The 23,144-nt window shown below is 40.1% G+C and overlaps 2 protein-coding genes across 2 annotated transcripts; both read right to left on the bottom strand.

The window, feature by feature from the left end:
- Positions 1 to 6,508: 6,508 nt before the first annotated feature.
- camkk1b (calcium/calmodulin-dependent protein kinase kinase 1, alpha b) lies at positions 6,509 to 13,041 on the bottom strand. The gene is made up of 16 exons (XM_029517824.1): positions 12,787 to 13,041; positions 12,653 to 12,700; positions 12,514 to 12,567; positions 12,368 to 12,419; positions 12,109 to 12,245; positions 11,526 to 11,562; positions 11,399 to 11,420; positions 11,170 to 11,258; positions 9,688 to 9,887; positions 9,476 to 9,529; positions 9,317 to 9,390; positions 9,102 to 9,189; positions 8,881 to 9,009; positions 8,402 to 8,505; positions 7,067 to 7,117; positions 6,509 to 6,768 (listed from the first exon to the last, which is right to left on the bottom strand). Exons 1-16 carry the CDS (start codon positions 13,039 to 13,041, stop codon positions 6,687 to 6,689), a joined length of 1,476 nt encoding a protein of 491 aa, XP_029373684.1. The 3' UTR covers positions 6,509 to 6,686.
- Positions 13,042 to 17,971: 4,930 nt separating this feature from the next.
- LOC115052685 (mitochondrial uncoupling protein 2-like) lies at positions 17,972 to 22,709 on the bottom strand. The gene is made up of 6 exons (XM_029516952.1): positions 22,285 to 22,709; positions 21,828 to 22,035; positions 20,521 to 20,724; positions 20,232 to 20,333; positions 19,894 to 20,074; positions 17,972 to 19,799 (listed from the first exon to the last, which is right to left on the bottom strand). The coding sequence occupies exons 1-6, from the start codon at positions 22,396 to 22,398 to the stop codon at positions 19,685 to 19,687; spliced, it is 924 nt and encodes a 307-aa protein (XP_029372812.1). The 5' UTR covers positions 22,399 to 22,709; the 3' UTR covers positions 17,972 to 19,684.
- Between the last annotated feature and the right edge of the window lie 435 nt (positions 22,710 to 23,144).

The raw sequence follows: 23,144 nt of genomic DNA, 5'->3' as shown, positions 1-23,144 counted from the left end.
TCCATTTAGCAAACTTGCTATCTAACGGCTAACACGCCAAGCAACGTCAGAGGTCAAATCTCACGTGCCGTCTGCGTGCAAGCCAGCCAATCAAATCGCGCGACACAAGCGCAGCAAAGTTCAAGGGTCGTCATTGTTTAAATATGCTGTAAACAATATTATTTCTTGTCAGGATTGTTACCTATGATTGCTACATACGGTCTTTCAGAAATGTCTTTGTTTTTTGTTTATATATTCATAATTCGAGAGAAGGGGGGTCTCAGCCTTTTGCGGGAGATGGCCCCTCCCCCCCGCCGCCGATGAGTTACACATAGATGTGAGTGATGTCACTCTCCTGCATCAAGCAAACATATGACTTTATAAAACTATTCCTTTAAGCTTTTGTCAAGCTACGGTGTCTCACTTTCAACCTTGTCTGAAATGATGCTCTTTCTTAACACTCGTGGAAACTATTAAACCATTTTAGTTTTATTTATATAATAATAATCTTTCCTTAGGTGATTTTACATGACTCTTGCTTTATCCTGTTTTAGCTCATTCTATCTATAATGATCTATAGTAATAATAATAATAATAATAGTTAGTATTATTATTATTGTTGTTGTTGTTGCTGTTAATAGTAGTAGTAGTGTTTATTTATTACTGGTTACTGCTATTTTTTAAAGGATACTTTCTGACTTTGGTGATTTAATTTTGAATTGGAATGAATATGCTTATTGGACACTTATTGTTCAGTACTTATTAGCAAACAGATGGACCCGTCTGCTCTTTGATGTAGTGAATAGGTTTTCTCAGTTAACTCTACACTGAATGTGACATTTCTTGCCACCTACAAATTCCAGCTCTGAAACATATTTAACATCCCGTAACCAAAGCTTGATCATCAACCAGGGTCATCTGTCATTTCATCAAATGCATTGGCTGAAATTTTTACCTCTGACCCAGAATATCAACCTTGTCACTTTTCCATTTGTCTTGAGGCTAATTTCATTCACACAATGAAAAAAAAAATGCACTGATGGTAAGGTAAGGAGGATGCTGGGCCAAATTAGAAGAAGTAGTAGAAGAAGAAAAACAGAGGTGAGAATCTCAGGGAAACCACAAGGAAGCAGAAACAGAGCAGCCAAAGCCACTGAGCTCACAAAAACTGGCAGATATAGGTTCGTCTATACTGTTTGAGACCAAGGAGGTGTGTGAGTGGACAGGGAAAGTCAGGTGACTGCAGATCAGAAACAGGTGAGTGGAGACAGAAAAAGCCTGGGGACATCTGGTGGGTGGATGTAAAAATGGCAGGCCTGGGAAACTGAAGGGATGAAACGTGGTCAGGAATAAATGAACAGGGATTGAGGGGAATAAATGTCCATCGTTATTTCCTAAGACCCTAACAGACATTCATTTGTTTAGCTTTCAGGGCAAAATGTATTATCATGAGTCATGTGTCAATCAATTCATTGATTAATCAACTAATCATTTTCGCCAATTTCAGTGTATCTGAAAGCACTATGTAGTCAGTCAGGCCCCTGTCTTAATTTTCTCACAGTCCTTGCAAACTCCATCATCAATAACCAAACTCCAAGGCTTTAGTATATAATTTTAAAACATGGTGAATAAAGATTGATCATTTTGTGAGTTTTCTGGAGTTGAAACATGGCAATTCATAACTCCAGACATGATGAGCTTATATTTTTTGCAGCGCAACACCACACGGAACACGCACTGACAAAACAGCCAGACACGTTGGCTTTTGAAAAGTTTATGATCTGACTCAACGTGAGCTGTACCTCAAAGATGCAAAGAAGATAATAGCTGCACAGCTCCAGAAATATCACCCCATTAGAGGCAGAAAAGAGATGCAGAGAAAGAAAGGGCCGATGTAGCGGCAGAACAGAGATAGATCTATAAATAGGCCTCCCTGCAGCCCGTGTGTAGACAGTGAGTGGAGACATCAATGTGACAGCATCTCCATGATAGAAACTATCTGCTTCTGCGTGGACAGTGAAAGTTCATATCTTCAATTAAGCGTTTTTAACCCCCGTTGAGCAAACCTGTGACATGACATGCAATTACACAGGTAATACTTACAATCAGCTCTGATCCCTGCTGTTCTTCTGAAGCCCATGGTTTGTTTGGGGGGGGTTCCTCACAGAATTAAGTTATGATAAGAAAAAGAGCACTGCAGAGTCTTTTAGGCAGAAAGACAGCTGTTATGCATGGCTGCAGCAAAATAAATTATTCAGGCTAACATTTAGACTTTGTATTATTTATCAAAAAAGTGCCACAACATTCAGCTGAAGGTTTTAAGAGACTATTTTAGGAGGCTCTTGTCCAAAAACATTGCAGGATACATTTCCCCTGATAAAGAGGCTGCAACATAAAACACTGCTGCCCTTAATTTAATTGTTTGGCTGTAAGCTTTTGGTATATTCACATACTCTAAGTGACAACTGATAGCTACAGAGTCTTGTGCGATGAACAAGACTACATAAAAGGTGATTCTAAAATTAAGTCCCCCAGCCCCCTTCCCAGTTTTACAGTTGCGTCACAGTATATGTTTTTCCAAGGCCTCTCAGTTACACTGTATTCCCAAACAAAATAACACAATTTCCACAAACTCACGTGTGTAGACTGTCACTTGATACTCATTCATCGATCTTCTACCACTCATCCTTTTCCGGGTCGTGGGGGTGCTGAAGCCAGTCCCAGCTCACTCTGGGTGAGGGCGGGGTCACCCTGGACAGGTCACCAGTCCATCACAGGGCCAACACACAGAGACAGAGAGAGACCAACAACCACTCACACTCACACTCGGACAATTTAGAGTCACCAATTAACCCAAACATGATGTCTTTGGACGGTGGGGGGAAACCGGAATAGCTGGAGGAAACCCATGCAAGCACATGGAGAACATGCAATCTCAACACAGAAAGGCCCCGGGCCAGGAACCGAACCTACGACCTTCTTAGCGTGGGGCAAGTAGTTCTTCAGCAGGTGTTTACTGGTTAAAAATTGATACCTTCCAGTGTTTGTAGGTGTGCCTGACATCTGAGTTGGTGACTCATCATATATGAGGGCACAGGGGATCCCTGAAAAGGGCCTTCCTCCACTTATTGGCCTGGAGGGCAATGTACAGCTTCGCTACAGTAGGTCAGTGGGGTCAGTCGTGGCAAAAAAAACAGGCACAAAAGAGAGCAAGAGTGGAGACAGTGACGTGGAGGCGGCTACAGGAGGGAAATGCGGTGTGGTCACAGAAGTAGAGGGTTAACAGTGAGATCTGAGGGTCAGTGTTTTGCTAAACATCTGAAGCCTGAACTGCAGCTGGCTCTGGATGTGGAAACTGAAGGGAGTCTGGGTGTGGAACCAGGCACTGAGGCAAAGTTTCCCCTGCCCATCCAAGAAACAATGACACCACAGTTACAGCCTAGAAACAAGGACCTTATTATGTATTTCAACATGACTAGAATAAAACAGAATAGAATAGATTTGTATAGAACAGAGCAGGAAAATGCATTCCTGCTCAGACGCTATGAGTTGAGAGAAAAGAGCAGTCACACAGTGAAGTTACTACTCTGTATGAGTGCAGTATTGTGCTGTTGCATGGCAACAGTTTCCACAGAAATCCTTGCTCAGAAACACTCCTCTTGCTCTCCACATAACTGCAACAAGCAGAAAAATGGGCCGACTGCATGAATAAAAATGGTCTCGCCAACCATTTTAGCTTCAAGGAGCTAGAGTCCTTTTCATTTAATTTTGACGCAGTTACAAGAAATAAAGAAGAAAATGTAACATCAGAGATCACGTGGACCAATTTATTTGATAATCTGAACCTTTTTGTTTTAGGGCTGCAGGATATTGAACTGCAATGACAAAATATTTATCAATAGAGCTCTTAGAGTGGAGAGACCAGTAATAGGAACAAAATATGGCTTTTATCCTGATTATTAGTTATTATATTATATATAGATATATAATATTTAGAAAACAACATGCTAACAGTAGATTTAATGAGTTCAACTGATTTGCAATTAAATACCATTACACGTAATCTAAAGGTAAATGACCACATGAAATCAAACAAACTGGACTCAGTCGGAGACAACATAGATACTGCTACTGTCCCAGACAGGACAGCTAGTTTAAGCAGGTGCACTTCAACAGGTTTTTTTTTGTGTGTATTATTCTTATTTGTCATTTCATGGTATAAAGAGTTCTAGCTTAGCTTGTTGTAAAAAAGTCAGGAGATCTTCAGCTTTGACCAGATATGTACGCATTTCTCTTTTGCAGGACAGTTTACAACAACAATGGGGAACCGACAGGGCTTTCTAAGAACTTATTATATGACCAAACTTATAAACATTTCAAAAATGATACAAAATGTATATATCTATTATTATTATTTCTAATTACACAGTTCACATGGAAGGTGGCATTTAAGCTAATTGGCATGTGATGCACCTGTCACCATTTTCAGACGGGTAGTTAAATCTCTGTTCACTTACAAACTATCATTTTAATCTTCCATTGATTTTCTTCATGTCTTCCACAAAAATGTTGATTACTAATTATTCTGTGTGTTTTACCTCCTCATCAGGAGCTGCTCCAACTACCACACACCTCCAGAGCAGCCTCCCGGTCCACACAAACACACAACAAACAAACTGCTGTGGCCACAAACCCGAAATTTGTGCTGATCTGGGCGATAGGTGGAAAGTAAAGCTGTTATGGTGACTGGTAATGCTACTCTTGTGGGATTTTATATTTTGCAACATCATGCCTCCTCCTCATCCTTTCAACTGTAACATCTATTTTTGCAGCACAATCAAAGGAGGGACAAGAACAGTGTTGGATACAGTTTGAATTTGGATAAAACATCTGATATTAGTTTATGTTCATTTATACTTATACATATTTTAGTACACTTCATGTAGAAACATTCTGCATTTATTTGATTTAGTTTAATTTGTGTGACAGGAGAAGTAAATCAAGTTACTCATAGTACATTATTATTGTTTAATGTTATCTTTAAGAATAGTAGAAAAAGTATTTAATGTACTTTTTTCTTAAATGTTCCTTTCATAAGGAATATTTTCCTACATGTTAACTTCAGTTATGCAGCTACGTTTTCCCCAACTGTAATTGACCGTTGTTTTAAATTGTATGGTGCTGTCATGAGGAGAAATGTCTGCTATGTAACAGCAAATTTTGAGAATTCACAATGTAAGAAACAAATTACCACCCTATCTCGCTGTTATCTAACCCTGAAAATTCAGCTGGATCCTTAGCTTGCTTTTAACTTGGCAGGTTTTTTTTTACATCCAAATATATGAATAATAACAAAAATGCTTATCTTTGTGAAAAGACCACAATGCAGCAATTATTATGAGTAATATTATCTTTTCTTTTTTTAACCAAAAGCCCTGAGATCTTCTCATGAGCAGCTGTCAACAAATTAGCACCAGCAGTTGGTCATCTCACTTTCAGAAGTGAGTGTACGCAGCGCTGCACTGAAACACGCAAACACACCTTCTAAATTTAATGATCCGATCTCAAATTTGATAAATGCACATTTGACACTGACACAAATTACCTGCTGATGTCCAAATAAAACAATGAATCTTCAATTTGCACTTATATTGCTGCAGTGCACACAGAAATGACAAGATCGTTCTTTCATTTAGAAATCATTCTAAAATGATTTACATTTGTAAGGTCCAGCTGGTACATTTCTTGGGTATATGGTAGTAGCTCTTATGCCTGGAATGGGCTGCACCCGTGGATCTTTAAATCTGTAACTCAACTTGTACTTTAAGTCCTTAATAATGGCTTATAAATGCTAAAGTAACTTAAAGTGAGGCTTCCCTTTGTTATTACAGTTCTTATTTTTCATTTGTAAGAGATTTGGTGGAGCAATGAGGGCTATTGCTGTTTAACAAGGGCTCAAACTCAAGGAGGACAGCTGGGTTTGGTCTTATTCTTTATGCACAATATAATGCTGCCCTCAACTGGTACAAAGAATAAAGTGCAATTGAGCCTGAAAAAGGCCACAAGAATGAAACCAGGATGTAGTTTCAGTGTATCGGACTGTTTTAAGATGAGAGGTACTTGGTATGGACACCAAGCTTTAACAGGAATATTTATGGTGATGTAGGAATGTTTTTTTTATTTAAATGTTATTAACGGTAAAATGCCCAAAACACAGAAAATTCAGTGGAGAAATACTGGTGTTGATTGGTTAATAAATGATTAGGCATTTCAAAGACAAAGCAATAGACAAGGCTGCCATCTAATGTTGGAACAAGAAACAAAAGCATTAAGTGATTGATCTGAAATTATTCCACGTCAATTTAAAATTCTATTATTTTTATTCTCTTCAACAGTTGTAGGAAAATTGTAAAAATATCTTCCTTATGGAGCATATGTATTTTTTTAAGAACAATCCAGAGTAAATAAATCATATTACATTTATAGACAACACATGCTGTCATCGCGGTCATCTGTAATTTTGATCACCAAGCAGAGTGGACAGAATTAAATCTAATTTTAGCATTTATTTCATGCACAATGCACTATCCATCTTTTCAATACTCAAAATATCACAGAGCAGTTTCTGAACTAAGCAGAAATCTGATTAATGTAAGCACAGACAGCATAAGCAAAAGGTTGACTTTTTATCGTTTGCATTCATGAATTTAATCTGTACACTCTGTAAATGGGTCAACTTCATACAAGTCCTCCAGTTCTCCATCTCTGCTCCCCTCATTGCTGACTTTCCTGTGGGCGACAAACGCTCAGTCATGTTGCTGAAGGTAATTAAGTGATACTGCTGATATGAGGCAAAGGGGACGGGTTTTCTTCCCCAGCAACCTCAAGAGGACACAGAAGAAACAGGAAACGCAAAACACTCAATCAACTTTGCTGTGTGTGCGTGTATTTTAGGTACAGCTTGTTATTGAGAGATTTGTGTTGTCTTGTCTCTATTAAATCCTCTTAAGGCTAGACGAACCACTACTGAGGTGTGCTGGCTGTGGAGCGTGTAAGAGCTCAACCTAAATGCTTTTAAAAATTTTACCTCAAGGAAGGATGAAGCTGAGGTGAAGACCCCAATAAGCCCCAATAGCCACTGCAAGAAGGAGATGTAATATGAGAGGGAAGAATTTATACTCTGCTGGCAAGTTGCAATACAGTTAATGGTAAACAGTTTTTAATGTAGCATGACCGAAGCAGTTTCAATGAGTTGTCAGAAAGAAAGAAAGAAAGAAAAAAAAAAGTAGGTAATGATAATAATTTGTGTTCTTGTTGAGGTTGATGAGATAAACAGCTTGGAATAAAAGAAATTTTTAGTATGTAGTTTTTCTTATATTCATTGACATTTTATAAAAATACCTTGATGCCTTTGCCTGTTTGCATTTGCCGTGCTAAGCTACAGGCTTCTGAATTTTAGATTATGTTCACCAGTAAATAAAACTGGTATCCAAAGTCCAGCAAGAAGGCTGATGAACAAATTTCTCAAAATCCATTCCTTTAGGCTTTTACTCCGTATTATTATACTTATTAAAATTATAAGCAGCATAAACTGTGTTATAAAATCAGATTGTTGTACATTTTTACATTAATATTCTGTCTCTATCTATTAAATCACATTATTTCATGTTGCCTTTAATTTACTGAACAGAATCAGATCAGGGATCAGATTCGAATGTTAAATCTTATCCTGAATTAAACTGTCCCAACGACACAAGGCAGCGATGTGTAATTACTACAACACAATCCCACAATGCATCATCCCTCCAAGAAGATCAAATTGCAATATTTTGATCTTCTTCGTCAAGCCAGCTGTAGCATCAAACTATGCATTTCAATTGTGAAATAACTATTGCTTTGATTTGACTTCTTACACCCTCAAATACGGCTTCAGCATATTTATCAGAAGTTTAGAATTTGTCAGCCCTACCTGCTGACACAAGCATACAGCCTGAGCATTCCCACAGACCTCAGTGTGGGAGACACCAGTGCTGTAGTGCTGGTGGCATGTGGAGGATGGAGCTATAACTCCACACCTCTTCACACACAGAGGTGTAATTACCCCCCCATCCCCTCTGCGGCACCAGACAAGACTGGCTTACAAAGGGAAACAAAAGCAGTACAGCCATTATTACTGCTGCTGCAGGGGGAGGACGAATGCTTTTATCTGCCTGAGTGTGTTACAAATAAAGCTAGTCAATAAGTAAAGATGTTAGATTTAATATGTACAATATGAGGCACACTGCTAATGCAGAGTCTGTGACTGACTGGTCTATTTTTATCCAGACACCTGCTCGCTGCTTTGTTTTCTTAGAGGCCTTAATCGCAGAACTGGCAGTTTGGCAGAGCAGAGCGGGCTGGATTTGCAGAGTAGGCTACTTACGTAAGAAGACCTCCGGGAGCAGACATGGACCTCTCGGCCCGTCTGCCCTGATACTCAAAGGGATTACTGAAAGACCGCTTCCTCAGCATGGACTTCACCAGAATCTGCAGCAGACATTAGATTAAAGACATTTCCATAGTGCTGGTCTGTTTGTTTTTCTGTGTCGCCTTCATCTACAATGTCATACAACTGTAGTCACCAAATATAAGGCAACAAAATCAGAAAAAAGTCCTCTGAATTACCTCACGGGTGTTCTTTAAATTATGTTTTTAGTGCAATTTTTTTGTGGATGAATAGTTGAGGTGTGAAGGAAAAAGACTATTGAATTAATATATCCTTAAGAAAAACCTTTCAACAGTCTGCCACGAGGAGTTAATGTAAATGTCCACTGAGATACTTTCATTGGAATACTGAAACCTCCAGCCGGATTTGGGCAGCGAAGTCTTTAAAGAGTGAAATAATGATATTTTGGAACTCACCACCGCAGACAGACTGGGGATGAGTTTGACACTGTTCTGCACTTCCTCCTCAGTGACCTCCACGGCTGTGCAGTGCTCTTCCTCCAACGGGAGAGGATTGGAGTTGTTCTCTGTCACCCAGGGGTGTAGCTGCAACACCAAAATTCAGCTACCACAGATCTGTCCATGTCCTCCCGTGTTCACAACAATCACATGATTACTGACTGTTCTTTCCTTCTGACCTTAATTTCGGGGATGGTGATCCTTTTTTCAGGGTTTTTATGCAGCATCTGTCCGATGAGATCCTTCAGTTCGTTGCTAATAGGTGGCCTGTGAATAGAAACATTTCAACAACCAGTTTGAAGTTTTATAGATAAAGTTTGTAAGTCAACTTTGCTCAACAGAATATTTTTTACTTGTCAAACTAAAAATTTTTATTTTGCTGATGTTTGCTCACGTCTCGGGATAGTCCACTGGTTTGTTCTTGATTTTGTTGTGCAGAGAGACAATATATTCATCATAAAAAGGACACTGGAACATGACAAACAAAAAGAAACGATTAAAATTGTTAGAATGGAATTTTTAGTTTCCACCCATTTTCTATGAACTTACTTACCTTCCCGAAGACAAAACAGTACAGAGTGACTCCCATCGCCCACACATCTAATGCCTGGCAACAAACAACAATTATCAGGGATGTGCAATTCCTAAAAAACTCTCGCGGTTGTGGGCGGTTGTACAACATTTCTTCATAATTTGTCATAGTTAAGCAGAGGCTGATGTGATGAATCATAACCACACCATATGATTGTCTGGGCTGTGTCTCACCCTTCCACTGAAGCTATGCTCATGCTCCGTCATCATCTCGGGAGCCATGAAGGCCGGAGTCCCGGCCGTGCTCGACAGGAGGGCGTCCGTCCCTTCAAACTCGTTGCTCACACCAAAGTCTGCGATCTTGATGTGGCCGTCATCCCCCAGCAGCAGGTTGGAGGGTTTGACGTCTCTGTGTATGATCTTGTGGTAGTGCACTACACAAAACAAGACGTCAGGTCTGCAGTAGTTTTAGAGTTATGAGATGCTGTGGTGTAATATTACAATGAGGAAAAAAAAAAACAGCAACAAAACAGCACAAAATATTGAGAGTGCCTTGAACTGTATAGAAATCAGAGGTGGACAGTAATGAAGTAAAGTTACTTTGAATATCAGTACTTTACTTGAGTAATATTTTTTGGGGATACTTTTACTTTCACTGAAGGCGTTTTTTTTTTTTTTTTTTGCCTTGTTATTTAAAGTGTGGTTGCTTATTTGTGCTTGCTTTGCTCCGTGCATGAACCCCTCCTGATTCTCTCCCAGCTCTCCACAACTACAATAAAACTAACGTTTGTCCTTTTTCCATAAAGGATCTGTCCACAAACTGCACTGGCACCGAAAAGCGCAAAACAACAAAAAACACAGTAACGCACAAGTAGCCTTGTGGTGTTAGCGTTGTCGCCCCACAATAACAAAAGTTGGGGGTTCGGTTCCTGGCCTGGGGAACCGAACCTGTCGGGGTTAATTGGTGACAGTGACTTGTCTGTAGAGTCAGTGATGGACTGGGCTACAGCACAGAAAAGCAGACCCCACCACAGCCTACAGAGTAGACCGGACCCCTGCAGAGACCGGTTCTTGTAGAGCCTCTTTAACAGAAGGTGTTTTTGACTTATTAACATGTCTGTAGCAGAATCACATCAGTGTATTGTATAATTACAATAAAGCTACTTTCCTTTCCTGTATATCCTGAGGTTTTGTTTTTGTTTTTTTTTTACTTTAACTTAAATAATATTTTGACTGAGCTACTTTTACTTGTATTTGAGTAATATCTGTACTTTTACTTAAGTAGTGGAATTGTGTACTCTGTCCACCTCTGATGGAAAAGAAGCAGTCAATAAGCCATCTGCTGTGCAAGAGCTGCTACTTCAGTTCAACTTATTATCTGCTCTGTAAATAATTAATGGCTGAAGGCACACATAGTACGGAGCAAAAAAGACATGGAAGATGTCTTCTATATGAATGAATATATATTATCAGACATTTAATCCCTTTATAATTTGCTCATATATGAATACAATAATTAAAGCCAGCTTGCCGTTATCAGTCATTATCTAATGTAGTAAAGGATCAGTTACAGTTGACAAATACATGAATAAACACTTGTGTTAAAACTTCACTATTGTGCTATTGCTTATACAGTTTGACGTAGGGGGTCTTAAAGTAAAATGACACTGTTTCCTCGATGAGATATTTATAGCAAAATCCAAACTTTAAACCTACAGTACTCTATTCCCAAGACAATGTCTCTGAAGTAAAAGCGAGCCTGCTCCTCTGTGAAAGGTTCGTCTGTTGGCACCTCCATCACCGGGCTGATCAACATAAAAGGTGGAGAAAGGCATTAAAGTGATGAAATATTCATACTGTATCTCATGGTAGCATTACCAACTCTTCAAATGTCCCACTGAACAACACTTGGACTAAACACCCGGATGAATGGACGAAAACGTACCCTTTTGTCATCAATTCGAAGGCTTGAGGATAAATAATCAGATTATAATGACGTGGTCCGTTTATATTATATTGATGCTTTAGGAACTGCGTTCAGTAAATGCGACACAGCTGAATCAGTCGCTCACCCATGTGAAGTCCATCTTCATCAGGATCATCAAGCACCTGCAAGACATTTTTACTTCAGGTCTTTCATATTCTGCACTATTTAAATAAATCCACTCATTTATTTTTATAGGAACTATAAAAACTGTAATACTCTGTGGGCTGCAAAGACACAGCAGAGCAATTGTACAACCACACAGATGATTTCACCTATTATGGTCTTTAACAGCTCTTTAGCCTTTTAGCCTGCAAAGTTTACGCTGTATAATTCTCAATATAGCTCATTCACTACTAACCTTGTTGACAAATAGTAGCCTATGTAACTGAGCTAGCTATAGTGGAAACCAGATTTTATAACTGCGTTGTGTTCCAGCCAAAATACAAAGCTTTTGGTCATTAATCTTTTAAAACCACCCTTTCGTTTCATGTACAATTCATTCGTTCACAAAAACACAAGCACTTATCATATATTACTGAAACCAATCACCACATTGTTACTATCTCAGAACAACAACAGAAGAAAATAAGAATAATATGCTTTCATGGACTGAACTGTAATCAGTTTTCAAACATCACTATTATGATGTATAAGTCATCGTTACTGACCTCCACCAGTTTAACAACGTTATGATGGTCCAGTTTCTTCAGGATGGCGATCTCCCTGTAAACTCTATCCAGAGGCAACACAGCTTTAGGGAACAAATCCTGCTGCTGGGAGTTTGATCCTTGAGTAGGAGGACGGCCTGAAAATACAAACTCACGCACATGAAAACAACAAACTAGACCAATGATATATACCATAGCACAAGAGGAACGATGAAAATGAGCAGTTAAAATGCATTTAGAGATGGATTTTTTCACTCACGCACAAATCCACACTGCTTCATCAGCTTCTTCTTTGAAACAACTTTCATTGCCTGAATGAATGAGACAGATACGGAGACAATACTGTTTGGAAAACTACTCTGAATAATTTGATCATAAACGCACAATTTAAAAGATTTAACTCACATAGTACTGTTCCGAGTCTTCATTATAAGCTAACCTCACCACTCCATATGAACCCTGGAGGGGAAAAGCAAGACGTGTTAATAACATCAAATGCTTGGTCGCATCTGGGTTACTGGGTGGCTACATGTTTAATGATCACCTTTCCAATCTCTTTGTTCAGTTTATACTGATTGAGTTGAACACAATCCTGCAGAAAGTGAAGGGAGATTTCAGTCAGTGAAACAGTTCAGGAATAATTTGCTTAATTATGCTTCCGTCACATTTCCTTCTCACATCAGCATCTGTGATGGACACACGTTTGGTCTCAATGGTGGGCTGTCGGGCCATGCGGGTCCCTCTCTCCTGCAGAGACAGCTTCCTGTCTGAACGCTGAAGTCTGTGAGAGCTGGCGGTCCTCGGAGTACCTGACCTCGAGCTGTTAGGTGGGGTCATTCTGTTGGCGGCCATGTTCATGGCTGCCACGAAATCGGCCAGTTCACTGTGGTGGTCCGAGTCCAGCTCGGCCCTGCAGACAGTGTCGGTGCTCATGATAAGCTGTCCGTGTTCACTCACAGCTGAACGTCCCAGAGGCGGCGCTGACGAGGCATCACTGCACTGAAAGGTGTGGAAGCAGAGATGAGATGACATCCTCCACACTAACAAGGAAAGAACCAAACAGCTGGGCGTGCATCGATAGGAAACTTTTCAGAGGGAGCTGGCTTTATTTTAGTAAATTTCAAGACACCAATTGCATAATTGCACATTCTCTGCCCTTTGAGGAGAATTTTCTGATTATCACTTGCACTGAAATGCTTTGTAGCAGCTAACACCCACAACCTGAATTTCATGTTAGCTTGGAAATAGCTGTCAACAAAGTCAGCTTCAAATACAACTGAAGCAAAATCATTGACTGGCTTGAAGATAGAGAGGGAAACTACAAAAGCATGAAACGAGTAAAGGCAAGTCAAACCCTTTTGGAGAGTGCACGGAAAATATGAGCCAAGACAGAGTTGCAGGGTGTCTGACAAACTGCCTTGCATGATATCACCTGAGTCAGAAATAGCAGAGGCTGAAGAGTTAAAGTTACGTAGAAACAAAGAAGAGCGTGTGGAATAAAAACGACAATCACTTTTAAGCAACAAGGTGGAAACTGGGAGAGTTACCAACCAGTACTATTAAATATAATCATAAAAAATCTAATAATAATAGAATATATAAAAACAATGATACCAATTCAAGCTCCCACACCATCATTGGGGGAAGGGTGCATCATGGTGCTGACAATATAAACATGCAACACAGGGATTCACATGCTGGCTTCTTCTGCATTATATTGGATGAGTAATGCAGGAAAATAGAGAAACACAGATATTCATGAGCGCAACTCACTGTTGCCCAAAATACAGAGTCGAAAACTTAAAGCTTCTTATGTAACAAAGTATAAAAGCTAGAGTAAATCCAGACTTTGCAATAACTTTAAATTCATTAGAAAATTATAAACATCAATAAAAGCCTGTACTATTCATCTGAATCCGCTTTTGGATGCCACGCAAGATACCGTGCAAGATGAAATAGAAGGTCAATATCTGACTATACTCACAAAGTGGAGGTGTCCTGCGTTGAGGGCGGCTGAGGTTAATCTGCATGTTGTCCCTCTGCTGTGAGAAGGGGATACTCTGTGGCGGACTTTCACTGATGAGCAGGGAGGGACTTCATCAGCGCTCGTCTTAAGGATTAACTGAGGCTACATTTAGCTGAGGCAGAGACTTATTCTTAGCACGGCCAGCAGTCGTTGCCTCCATAGTACAGCTGTCTTGACTCCAAAGACTGACAAGTCAGATCTGGACTTCAGATCATCAGTCTCATATGTAGCCAAACGAATGCACACTGTAACAAATGTCCCTGTTAAATTATAGTAAACTATGATGCAGTTATTCTACAGTCTACTGGCCATGGTCTAACAGTCATAGTACGCTGTTTAGAAAGTTAAATGTTTAATGTATAAGAGTTCCCACTGTAATCTCTAGAAGCACTTTCTAACTGTAACACAACAGTAGTGCAGCAGTACACTGATAATGATTTGTTATTATTTTTTATTTCAAATAAAACCTTTTTTGATAAAAAAAGGGAGTAAAGCTGATGTTCTTTTTGAAGCCTCAGCACTTGGCTGCAGTGTGGACCTTCACAGTGGGACTGTAGACCACACTATTCTGCTACATTTACAAAGAACACTAGTTTGCTGTTTGCAGTTTATTACACTGTGGCATTACAGCTTAAAGAGATAAGTGATGTGTGTGGTCATTTGTTCAGTTTTGTGTCGCTTCACCTCAGCCTGTGTTCAGGTCAGAGTGTGCGACTGTGTTGGATGTGCTGGTGGACCGTTCCTTTGGCTCCAGCTGAGACGGGCCTTCTTCTTTGGTTTGTGTGTTTGCTGTGTTTGTCAGACTTAGTGAGCTAGTCTCTACTCTGTGGTGGTAAATAGTTTGAGTATGTTTTGTGAGAGCTTTGCTCAACTCTAGCAAGCTGCTTTATATAATGTAAATGCTGTATGGAAATATGTGAAACCTACCATTACATTTATCACAGTAGGATGGAGAAACCCTTTCCTTTTATACTCTGTTTTCCAATTAGGAGTTAGGTTAATCAATTGGCTTTAGGTTTTTCTTTTTCTTTATATTTATATTTGTATTTATTTTTCAGAGTTTACCTTGGCTGTGTTTTGTTTGTGGTTTTAGTATTGCTCCTGTCTGAGTCTTAAAAATAAATCTGCTACCTGTCAACCTTGCTTCTGTCTTGCTGGCCATCCAAACATGTTGTGTCGAGGCTTCTCCCAGACCAAGAACATAACAATAATAATAGTTTTAAAGGAAAGTTATACAGCATGAGACTGATTGATAATTATGAGAAACCAAACTCCCTAGTCAGAAAGGCAGTTTTCCCACCGTCCATGAATGCAGCAGCAACAGCTCACCTAGCAGGATGCATCAGGTACCAAACGCTGAGGAAGCACAGAGCACCCAGAGGAGAGTCAGCATGTCTCTGCTGGAGCAGTTTCATCACTTCAGACTTCTGAGGACCAGAGAGCTGCGAGAGCTGCTGGAGGATGAAGACAAATTTGGTCGCATGATCAGGTGCGACGAGAAGGTGAGTATCTGTGAGACTCAACTCCTTATATCAAACGTATGAGGATTATATTACTTCTTATTGTAAAAGCAAAAATACGTTTAGATTATGGATTGAAACATAAAAAATCGAAAAAAAAAAATTCTTAAGGTTGCTAAAATATGATTACCTTTTAGGAAACTTAATGTTGAATTAAGGTTCTCTGAAGGTCACATTTCTAAAACCTTTAGTGAAAGCTTCTGAAATGTTTATATAAGCTGTTCCCTGACGGTTTACTGTATGTCTACAAATGGATGAAAAAAATAATAATAATCCATGACCATGCCTGATTATACTTTTTTATGACCTTTACCTCAGTTTCTTTCTGTTATATGTTTATAAATGTATTGTATAAGATAACATGTTAAATGGAAGTAATTAAAAAAATAACAAGTAATTGTGTGCCTATACACCACGTCTAAACGGACAAATATGAGCAGCACGTCGAATTTACAAATGTCTTTCATTTTTCTTTAGTTTTAAACTATATGTGGTCATTTCCAGTTTCAGGGCCTACAAAGAGCTGCAGAGAACATCCTGATTTCAAATCACACGTTGGCCAAAGCCAGTCTTTCCCAAAAACCAAAATTTCGAGATGCCAAGTTGCTGCTTGCAGTCAAATACAAGGAACTGGACAAACTTAGACTTCTCATTCAGGCCAAACAAGAACAGCTTGGTAAGTTTGATTAATTCCTTGCACTTTGACATTGGCCTGGATTTTTCTTAATACCAAAATAAAAAATGTTTTTTCTTCCCATTTGTAGCGAAAAAATACACTTTTCAATCTGCGCAGTCATGTCTACTGAAAACGATAGCCCATGCAGAGGAGGAGTCTGAGGTAGGGATCTGTTTGGTGCTTTAATCTCTTTCCAACATTACACTGCGATGCACAATTACGTTGTAATTATTGGTCTACATTCACAGGAGATAATATAATGATGCTTCACATACGACCCTAAATGTCAGAAAGGCCAAAACAACGTGTCTCTTCTGTAATAAGGGCAAAGATCTCATATTAAATTGTAATCCAGTTTTACACCTGGCAAGGTAACATACTGCAACCCTTCCTTTGAAAAGGTGAAGAAAGAAGAAACTCATAAAATGAGTACATAAATAACACAGTTTTCTCACATAATGCCAACAGAAGGAAGGTCTGATTTAACTTCCAAATATAATGAGACAATCCTCCCGACAGCTGCTTTTTCAGAGTTTTGCAGAGGGGAAAATGTCGCCGGCACATTTCATGGATTCTTTCCTCAGCTCACGTAAACGCCACCACATCAGGGTGATCCTGGTGAAGGAGCTGCAGGACATGATTGGACACAGAGAGAAAACAACCACACACAGACTCGATGGCCTTCACCCTGAAGCTCAATGTTTCTCAGCGATCTTTCCTGAGCAGATCCATAATCCCTGCCGCCCCGTCTGCACTCTGCCCACAGCTGTGGTCTTGCCCCACTGCTGCTCCCCCCAGTTCCTGCCCTTTAGTGACAGTGGACTGTCTGTCCGTTACCTACCACATTTACCTTTTTGGTTTGATTTCGATGACCCCCGCTGTCCAGCATCTCATGGACAAGGCCCCAGACGGCCGGCAGTACCCGCCCGTCTTCAGCCCCTGAAGAAGAGGAAGGATCAACAAGTCTAATCCTGTCTCAGGATGCACATATAGTTTTAAGAGTGCTTCAAGAAAATGTCACATTATTAATGCTGTTAACTTTAAAGTCTTGAAAGCATTCTTTAAAAATTATTTGAAATTTTTCTTTTTTTTTTTTTACAAGTCTTCCAACAACCCACAGACACAAGTTCATGTCAGCTGCAGGAAAATTGCTGCCCGTGAAGAAGATCCATCCCTCAGTAATATAAAGCTTCACTTACTCACTGGAAGTTTAGTTTTGTAGTGAACAAAACAATGATATGTGAACTACGGTAGATATCAGTATAGCAGATAAATGCAGATAATCTAGTCTTCATACAGGATTTTACCTAAATTAGTCAGTAAAAGGAAAAAGTAAGCTGCCCTAAATGGTCAAAATGAAAAATAAAAAATATTGTGGTACCCAATTGTGCGCAGCTGCAGAAAAGACAAACAAAAAAACAAAAACAAAACCTGATCAGTGGAAACAGGAGTGTTTATAGACTGGGAGAACCGGTTTTACCTCGTCACTGTAACAAAGAAACCAGATTGAATAAGACTGATTGCACAAAAAAAACTGCTGAAAACATTTCTGTGAGTCAAGAAACAATGTTGGTCCAGTGAACCTGAACAGTTCACCGACACTGGATATATCCCATCACGAGTGAGCAGTGACTCACGCCAAGTTCGGCAAACAACCATTGTTCCAATTTTTTTTTTTTTTTTTTTAAACTCACCAATGCCCTGAACATTTTGTTTTTTTGAGAGAAGGTGAGATTAACCTTGGAAAACCCATTATTTTCTCAGCATCTCTGAATCCCCCCCCCCATCCATTCACATGGGCACTCAGGAATGCTAGCCTTGGACAGCATATGGCACAGAGAAGCTTTCTGTACCAATTCAGCCATGGAGAAACCTCATTGGCACAACAGGAGATGATGCGCAAGGTGGAGCATGTTCAAAAGCTTTTGTTACCCCACAGACTTCAGTTACATCTTTGTCAGCAGCCGCTTTTGTTCCGCAAGACTGAAACTGGGCAATTTTCTTGTCTGTCAGTTGACTGTTTTGTTCTTCTCATCTCATTCACCTGAATGTCACTGCATTGCCGAGTGAGGAACCTGTGTATTTTTGTCCGGAAATAGGTGAAGACCTTCTGAATGAGACTGGACACACACTTTTTAGTGAGAACAGGCAGCAAAGCCAGGATGAAGACTACATTTCATTAGCTGCGTTGCTGTGTACAACACTTCTCTAAAATCGACTGGAACATAATGAGCCTTGTTCCTAATGTAAACACAACACGTGGGTTTTCATGTTTGCCCTGAAGCTCTAATGTAAAGGGGATGGTATATATTCAGCAGTAGAGTAGCTATGGGGAGATACTCAGTGGAGTCCATTGTTTATAAATGTGTCTCCGTCTTTGTTTGACTGCCTTTGTTTTTGAATCTGCTCTATTAAACAGCCAAAAATATTAATGACTATCTTGGTTTTACTCTATTTATATATATTTTTTTTCATTTGCAAAATGTTTTATTGGTATTTTTCAAATGGCCCATTGAACCTATTTGACAGTATTCACAGAAGAAGCTCACCAACTGGATTGATGAAGGACAATCTTTTAAGCAGCATTTTATCAAAAAAAAAAAAAAAGACCTTATTTTGTGCGCTTGTCAGACAAAACAAAGGCTTTGACGAAATTGTGATCAACAGGATTCGGAAATCTTACAAGACCAACAGGCAAAGCCATCAATTGTTTAAAAAAAAAAAAAAAAAAGTGAATGAAAATAAGCCTTTTGCAGCCATCCTCCTTGTGAAATATCTTTATAAACAACAGGATTTTTTTTCATACGATCATAAACCCAGCAAACCTTTAGCTGAAAACAGAAATTGATAGATTTAAGAGCGCAACCAAGACGATCAATTTCCAGTAAGCTGCAAAGTTACAGGGCTGACAGAAGGGAGAAGGCCCGCATCCCCAAACATCTTGTTTACAGCATACATTTTACCTGGTCAAAGAAAGAAACGCAAAAGTGACATTTTTAAAGTCTGTCTGTAAAGCTGAGCACCCATTTTATCATTACAGTTTATCATGCAGTCCACACACTGAACAAGAAGAAAAAAAATATGGAGGTACAGATGCTATAAGATACAAAAGATTTTATCTGTTCTCCGCTGAGTTTGGCCCACCTCATTGCCAGTCTGGGGAAAATGAAGGCTTGTCAAAAACAACATTAAAGTGTGAACAATATTCCTCCCTGCAGGGGAATAAGATGTTTTATCCCCAGAAAGACAGCCCCAGAACAGCAGCAGTCACAAGCAAACTTTCTCTTTTAGGGATGTCCAGCAGGCAGTGCTGGAGTCATGCCAGCCCAGGGCCAAACCAAGTGTCCCAGAGGTTCAGAGAGGAGATTTCCAGGACTGCTGATACCTCATCACAGTTCTCTTAATCTGCTCATAGCTCACAAACATCACAATGTTCCAGGAACCCAGACGGAGAAATGAAGGCATAAATCTAAAAAAAAAAAAAAAAAAAAGATAGTACAATTTGAAAAAATTCTCTTTGTTCAGCTTTGGTAGTCAGGGTTGGGACATGCTGCTGAACATACCCCTTATAGAAAGCTGTGGGCCCCTCTTTGATCAGCATGGTTACGGCACAGTTCAGGGCCCCGCTGTACTTCCCAGGTGCTGAGTTCATAAAGCGAGTTTTCACCACATCCACCGGTGATGCAGCAACTGTGGTGCAGAAACCTGCTGCAAAGGCTGCAGTGAAGTGACATGGCATGTTGTCTGCGCAAAGCAAAGCATGTGATCAGAGCAGGGCCAGTGAGAAAACTGGCTTATTCCTGTTCTGCAATGTACATACCTCGGCTTTTGGTTGATGAAATGTTAAAGGCGTTGTTCAAGCAAATGATGATGAGGATTTCATTTTTTATAATGAACTCACCCGCCATCAGGTCGTGTTTCAAGATGAGCTCTTTTATGACGTCATAGGTCACCAGCTCGCAGCAGTTCACGATGGCATTACGAGCTATGTTGGGCAGACAACCTGAAAACACACAAACAAACAAAAAAGCAAAACAGTTCAACCATATAAGCAATTAAACCTGAAGAACCACAAAGACTCAGCACAGCAATGCACTACAACATCAAATAAATAAATAAAAACCCCAAATAACCAGAGATATTGCCCAATTTTCTTCCATTTCCCACAATTCAACTCTACTGCCGCTTACCTTTCCACAGCCCTTTCACCCCTTCGTCCCTGGCGATGGTCTTGTAGGCATCGATGGTGCTGTGGTATCTCCTCACAGAGCCGCTCTTGGGCAGGCAGACCTGAGCTTGGAACCTGACTTTGACCACGTCGGTGGGCTGAGCAAAAGCCACTGCCATGGCCCCTGTGGTGCAGCCAGCCAGCAGACGAGTACCGATTCCTATATCTGTCACACAGGCACATTATTATCTGTTATATTTTAGGTTTTCATCTTTCTCTGTCATCTGTGATCAAGACATGGTGAGAGAATGAAACAAAGAGACAGGGTTTAATGATTTAAAGCAAATGATAACGCTCCTGCAATCAAAGTCCAATTTTAAGTTTTTGCATAATTAAGATAAACAGTGATAAACTGTTCAGGGCACCAGGATGGAGCAATTTTTTTTTTTTTTAAGACTAGGGCACGAAAAAGACTGAACTTTTAAACTTTCAAAACAGGTTTGTAGGGTTTCACTTGGTATCAGCAGAGTTGTGCTGAATGATAATGCAAACAAACTTGGTTATCAGGATGGAAATGCCACTTCACTCGGCTAATGCCTCAGGGAACACAGATCTGCTCCCTGCCCTGTGCTCCACATCCTGGAGCTGCCCCTAATGACACATAGCTCTTACTGTTTTAAATGCGGATGTCAGGCTCTTTGTGCGTTGGAATTGCCTGCTATAGCCTGTAGATGGTTGTTTCACTGGGATTTTCTATTACACAACGTTGTCGGTTAACACTTTGTGCCATTTGGGGGCAGTGTTACTGCAACCTCAAGCTGCTGATCTCCTTCAGTAAGATCAGAGCAAATAAAATGACTGTTGAGGCACGTTTCCATGGTAAATTTTATGTAGAAATTTGTGTGCGTATTATTTTTGATAAATTCTAAATACTGAAAAGACCCAGTTGGCCTTGTCACACATACATTCAGGTATCACAGCTGTCATTTTGAGTAATTTGACGAATGTGCTTACATTCAGGGCAGAACGAGAAAGTTAATAATCCAAACTAAACTATTTTGATTATCAATTTGTTGCTTAAAACCACATTTTGAATAAAAATGCATAAAAAAATTTGTTCTAGCTTCTCAAATGCGTCTTACATTGTGGCAAACTGCATATGTATGGACTAATAATGGGCTATATTTTTTTGACTGGCCCAATAATTGATTCATTGAGAATCTGTGTACATCTGCTGTTGGAAAAGAAAGGGGGAAGTGAAGTTTCATGGAAAAATACATTTTGCAACATAAATAGATTCCAGTGGGCCAACCATGTGATGGCACATACTTTCTGATCCCCTGCTGTAGACCTGCTTTATGGTGTCATACAGGCCGATTCGGACAGAGGCGAAACTCATCTGTCTCTGCAGGCCTGCCACCAGTCCACTGTACAGACTTCTGGGGCCCTCGGTCTTCACCATGGTGAAGATGGTGCCAAACACACCTCTGTATTTTGCCTTCTGGGCTTCCTGTGAGGGCCTGGATTCACCTTGAATCTGGAGTACACATTAAATGACCAACAAAACCTGTGAGAGACTTAAGCTCCTCAATGCCGTATGAAATGGGTTAGGGTTAATTCTCACCTTGCTGAGAATTAGAGGCGCTATGAGCTCATCATATTTCAGTTTATCAGTTTGCTTCCTTCAGGTATTTTTGAAGTTATTATGTAAACCCCCCCCCTCCATCTTGTTTGTACAACACATTAAGTTTTTGTGGTTTGTGCATTAGGCCATGCAGAGCCTCACCTGCAGTCGGACTTTGGCTGTGTCCAGCGGGAATGTAACCAGGTCGGCCACACATCCAGCTGTTCCAGCTGCAAACACCTTGACAGCGGCCGTGGGGGCCAGATCAGCAGCCATGATCCAACAAAGCTAACAAAGTCTCTGCAAAAACACGGACCGAGATCGAAAATTCACAGCCGAACCATCTGTCCCCTCAGGACTTCAAGACCGGGTCCGGGTCCAGCCACCGTCAGCTGTCAGGCAATGTGAAGGCTGCCTTTTGAAAAGGGAGCGCTCTTTCTGGGCCATTCGCCTCAAAAACTGGTGAAACTCTCATACCACTTTAAAAATATTAAATAAGGATTGTTCAAAAACAGAGAAAAACAAGCTGGCTCCTTCAGTTACCGCACCTGACGAGGACATCCGCATTTTAAAGGGAGCTGCAGCTGCACCGCCCCGACAGGAGGATGTTACACACCACAGACCTACACACACACACAGACACACACGCGCACACAAATCAGAGAAAACGTTCATTTCTGGCAAACTTTCAAAGTTTTCATCTTTGTCACCTCTGAGGAATCCAGCTGTAGTCTTCAGTTTGGGCTTGAGGACTACAAATGAAAGGTTTTGGTGTGATGTTAAAAAACACTTCAACATTCAACTTAAGACTTTGGCAGCTTGCACGGTGGGAAAGACAGAATCCAGACATGTTTTTCATGAACCTCAGCCTCACCACAGTGAAAGATTAAAATGTTCAGGTACACTGAAATGTGTTACAAACCTCATATTTACATCATGAACCCGAGGAGCTTATAAATAGCAGATACAAACCTGTAACACATTCATCTTTCCACGTGAAGGTTTGCTTGAAATTACTTCAC

The sequence above is a fragment of the Echeneis naucrates genome, chromosome 13, assembly GCF_900963305.1.
Source record: "Echeneis naucrates chromosome 13, fEcheNa1.1, whole genome shotgun sequence".
Lineage (NCBI taxonomy): Eukaryota > Metazoa > Chordata > Actinopteri > Carangiformes > Echeneidae > Echeneis > Echeneis naucrates.
This window is presented reverse-complemented; position numbering and strand designations above follow the sequence as displayed.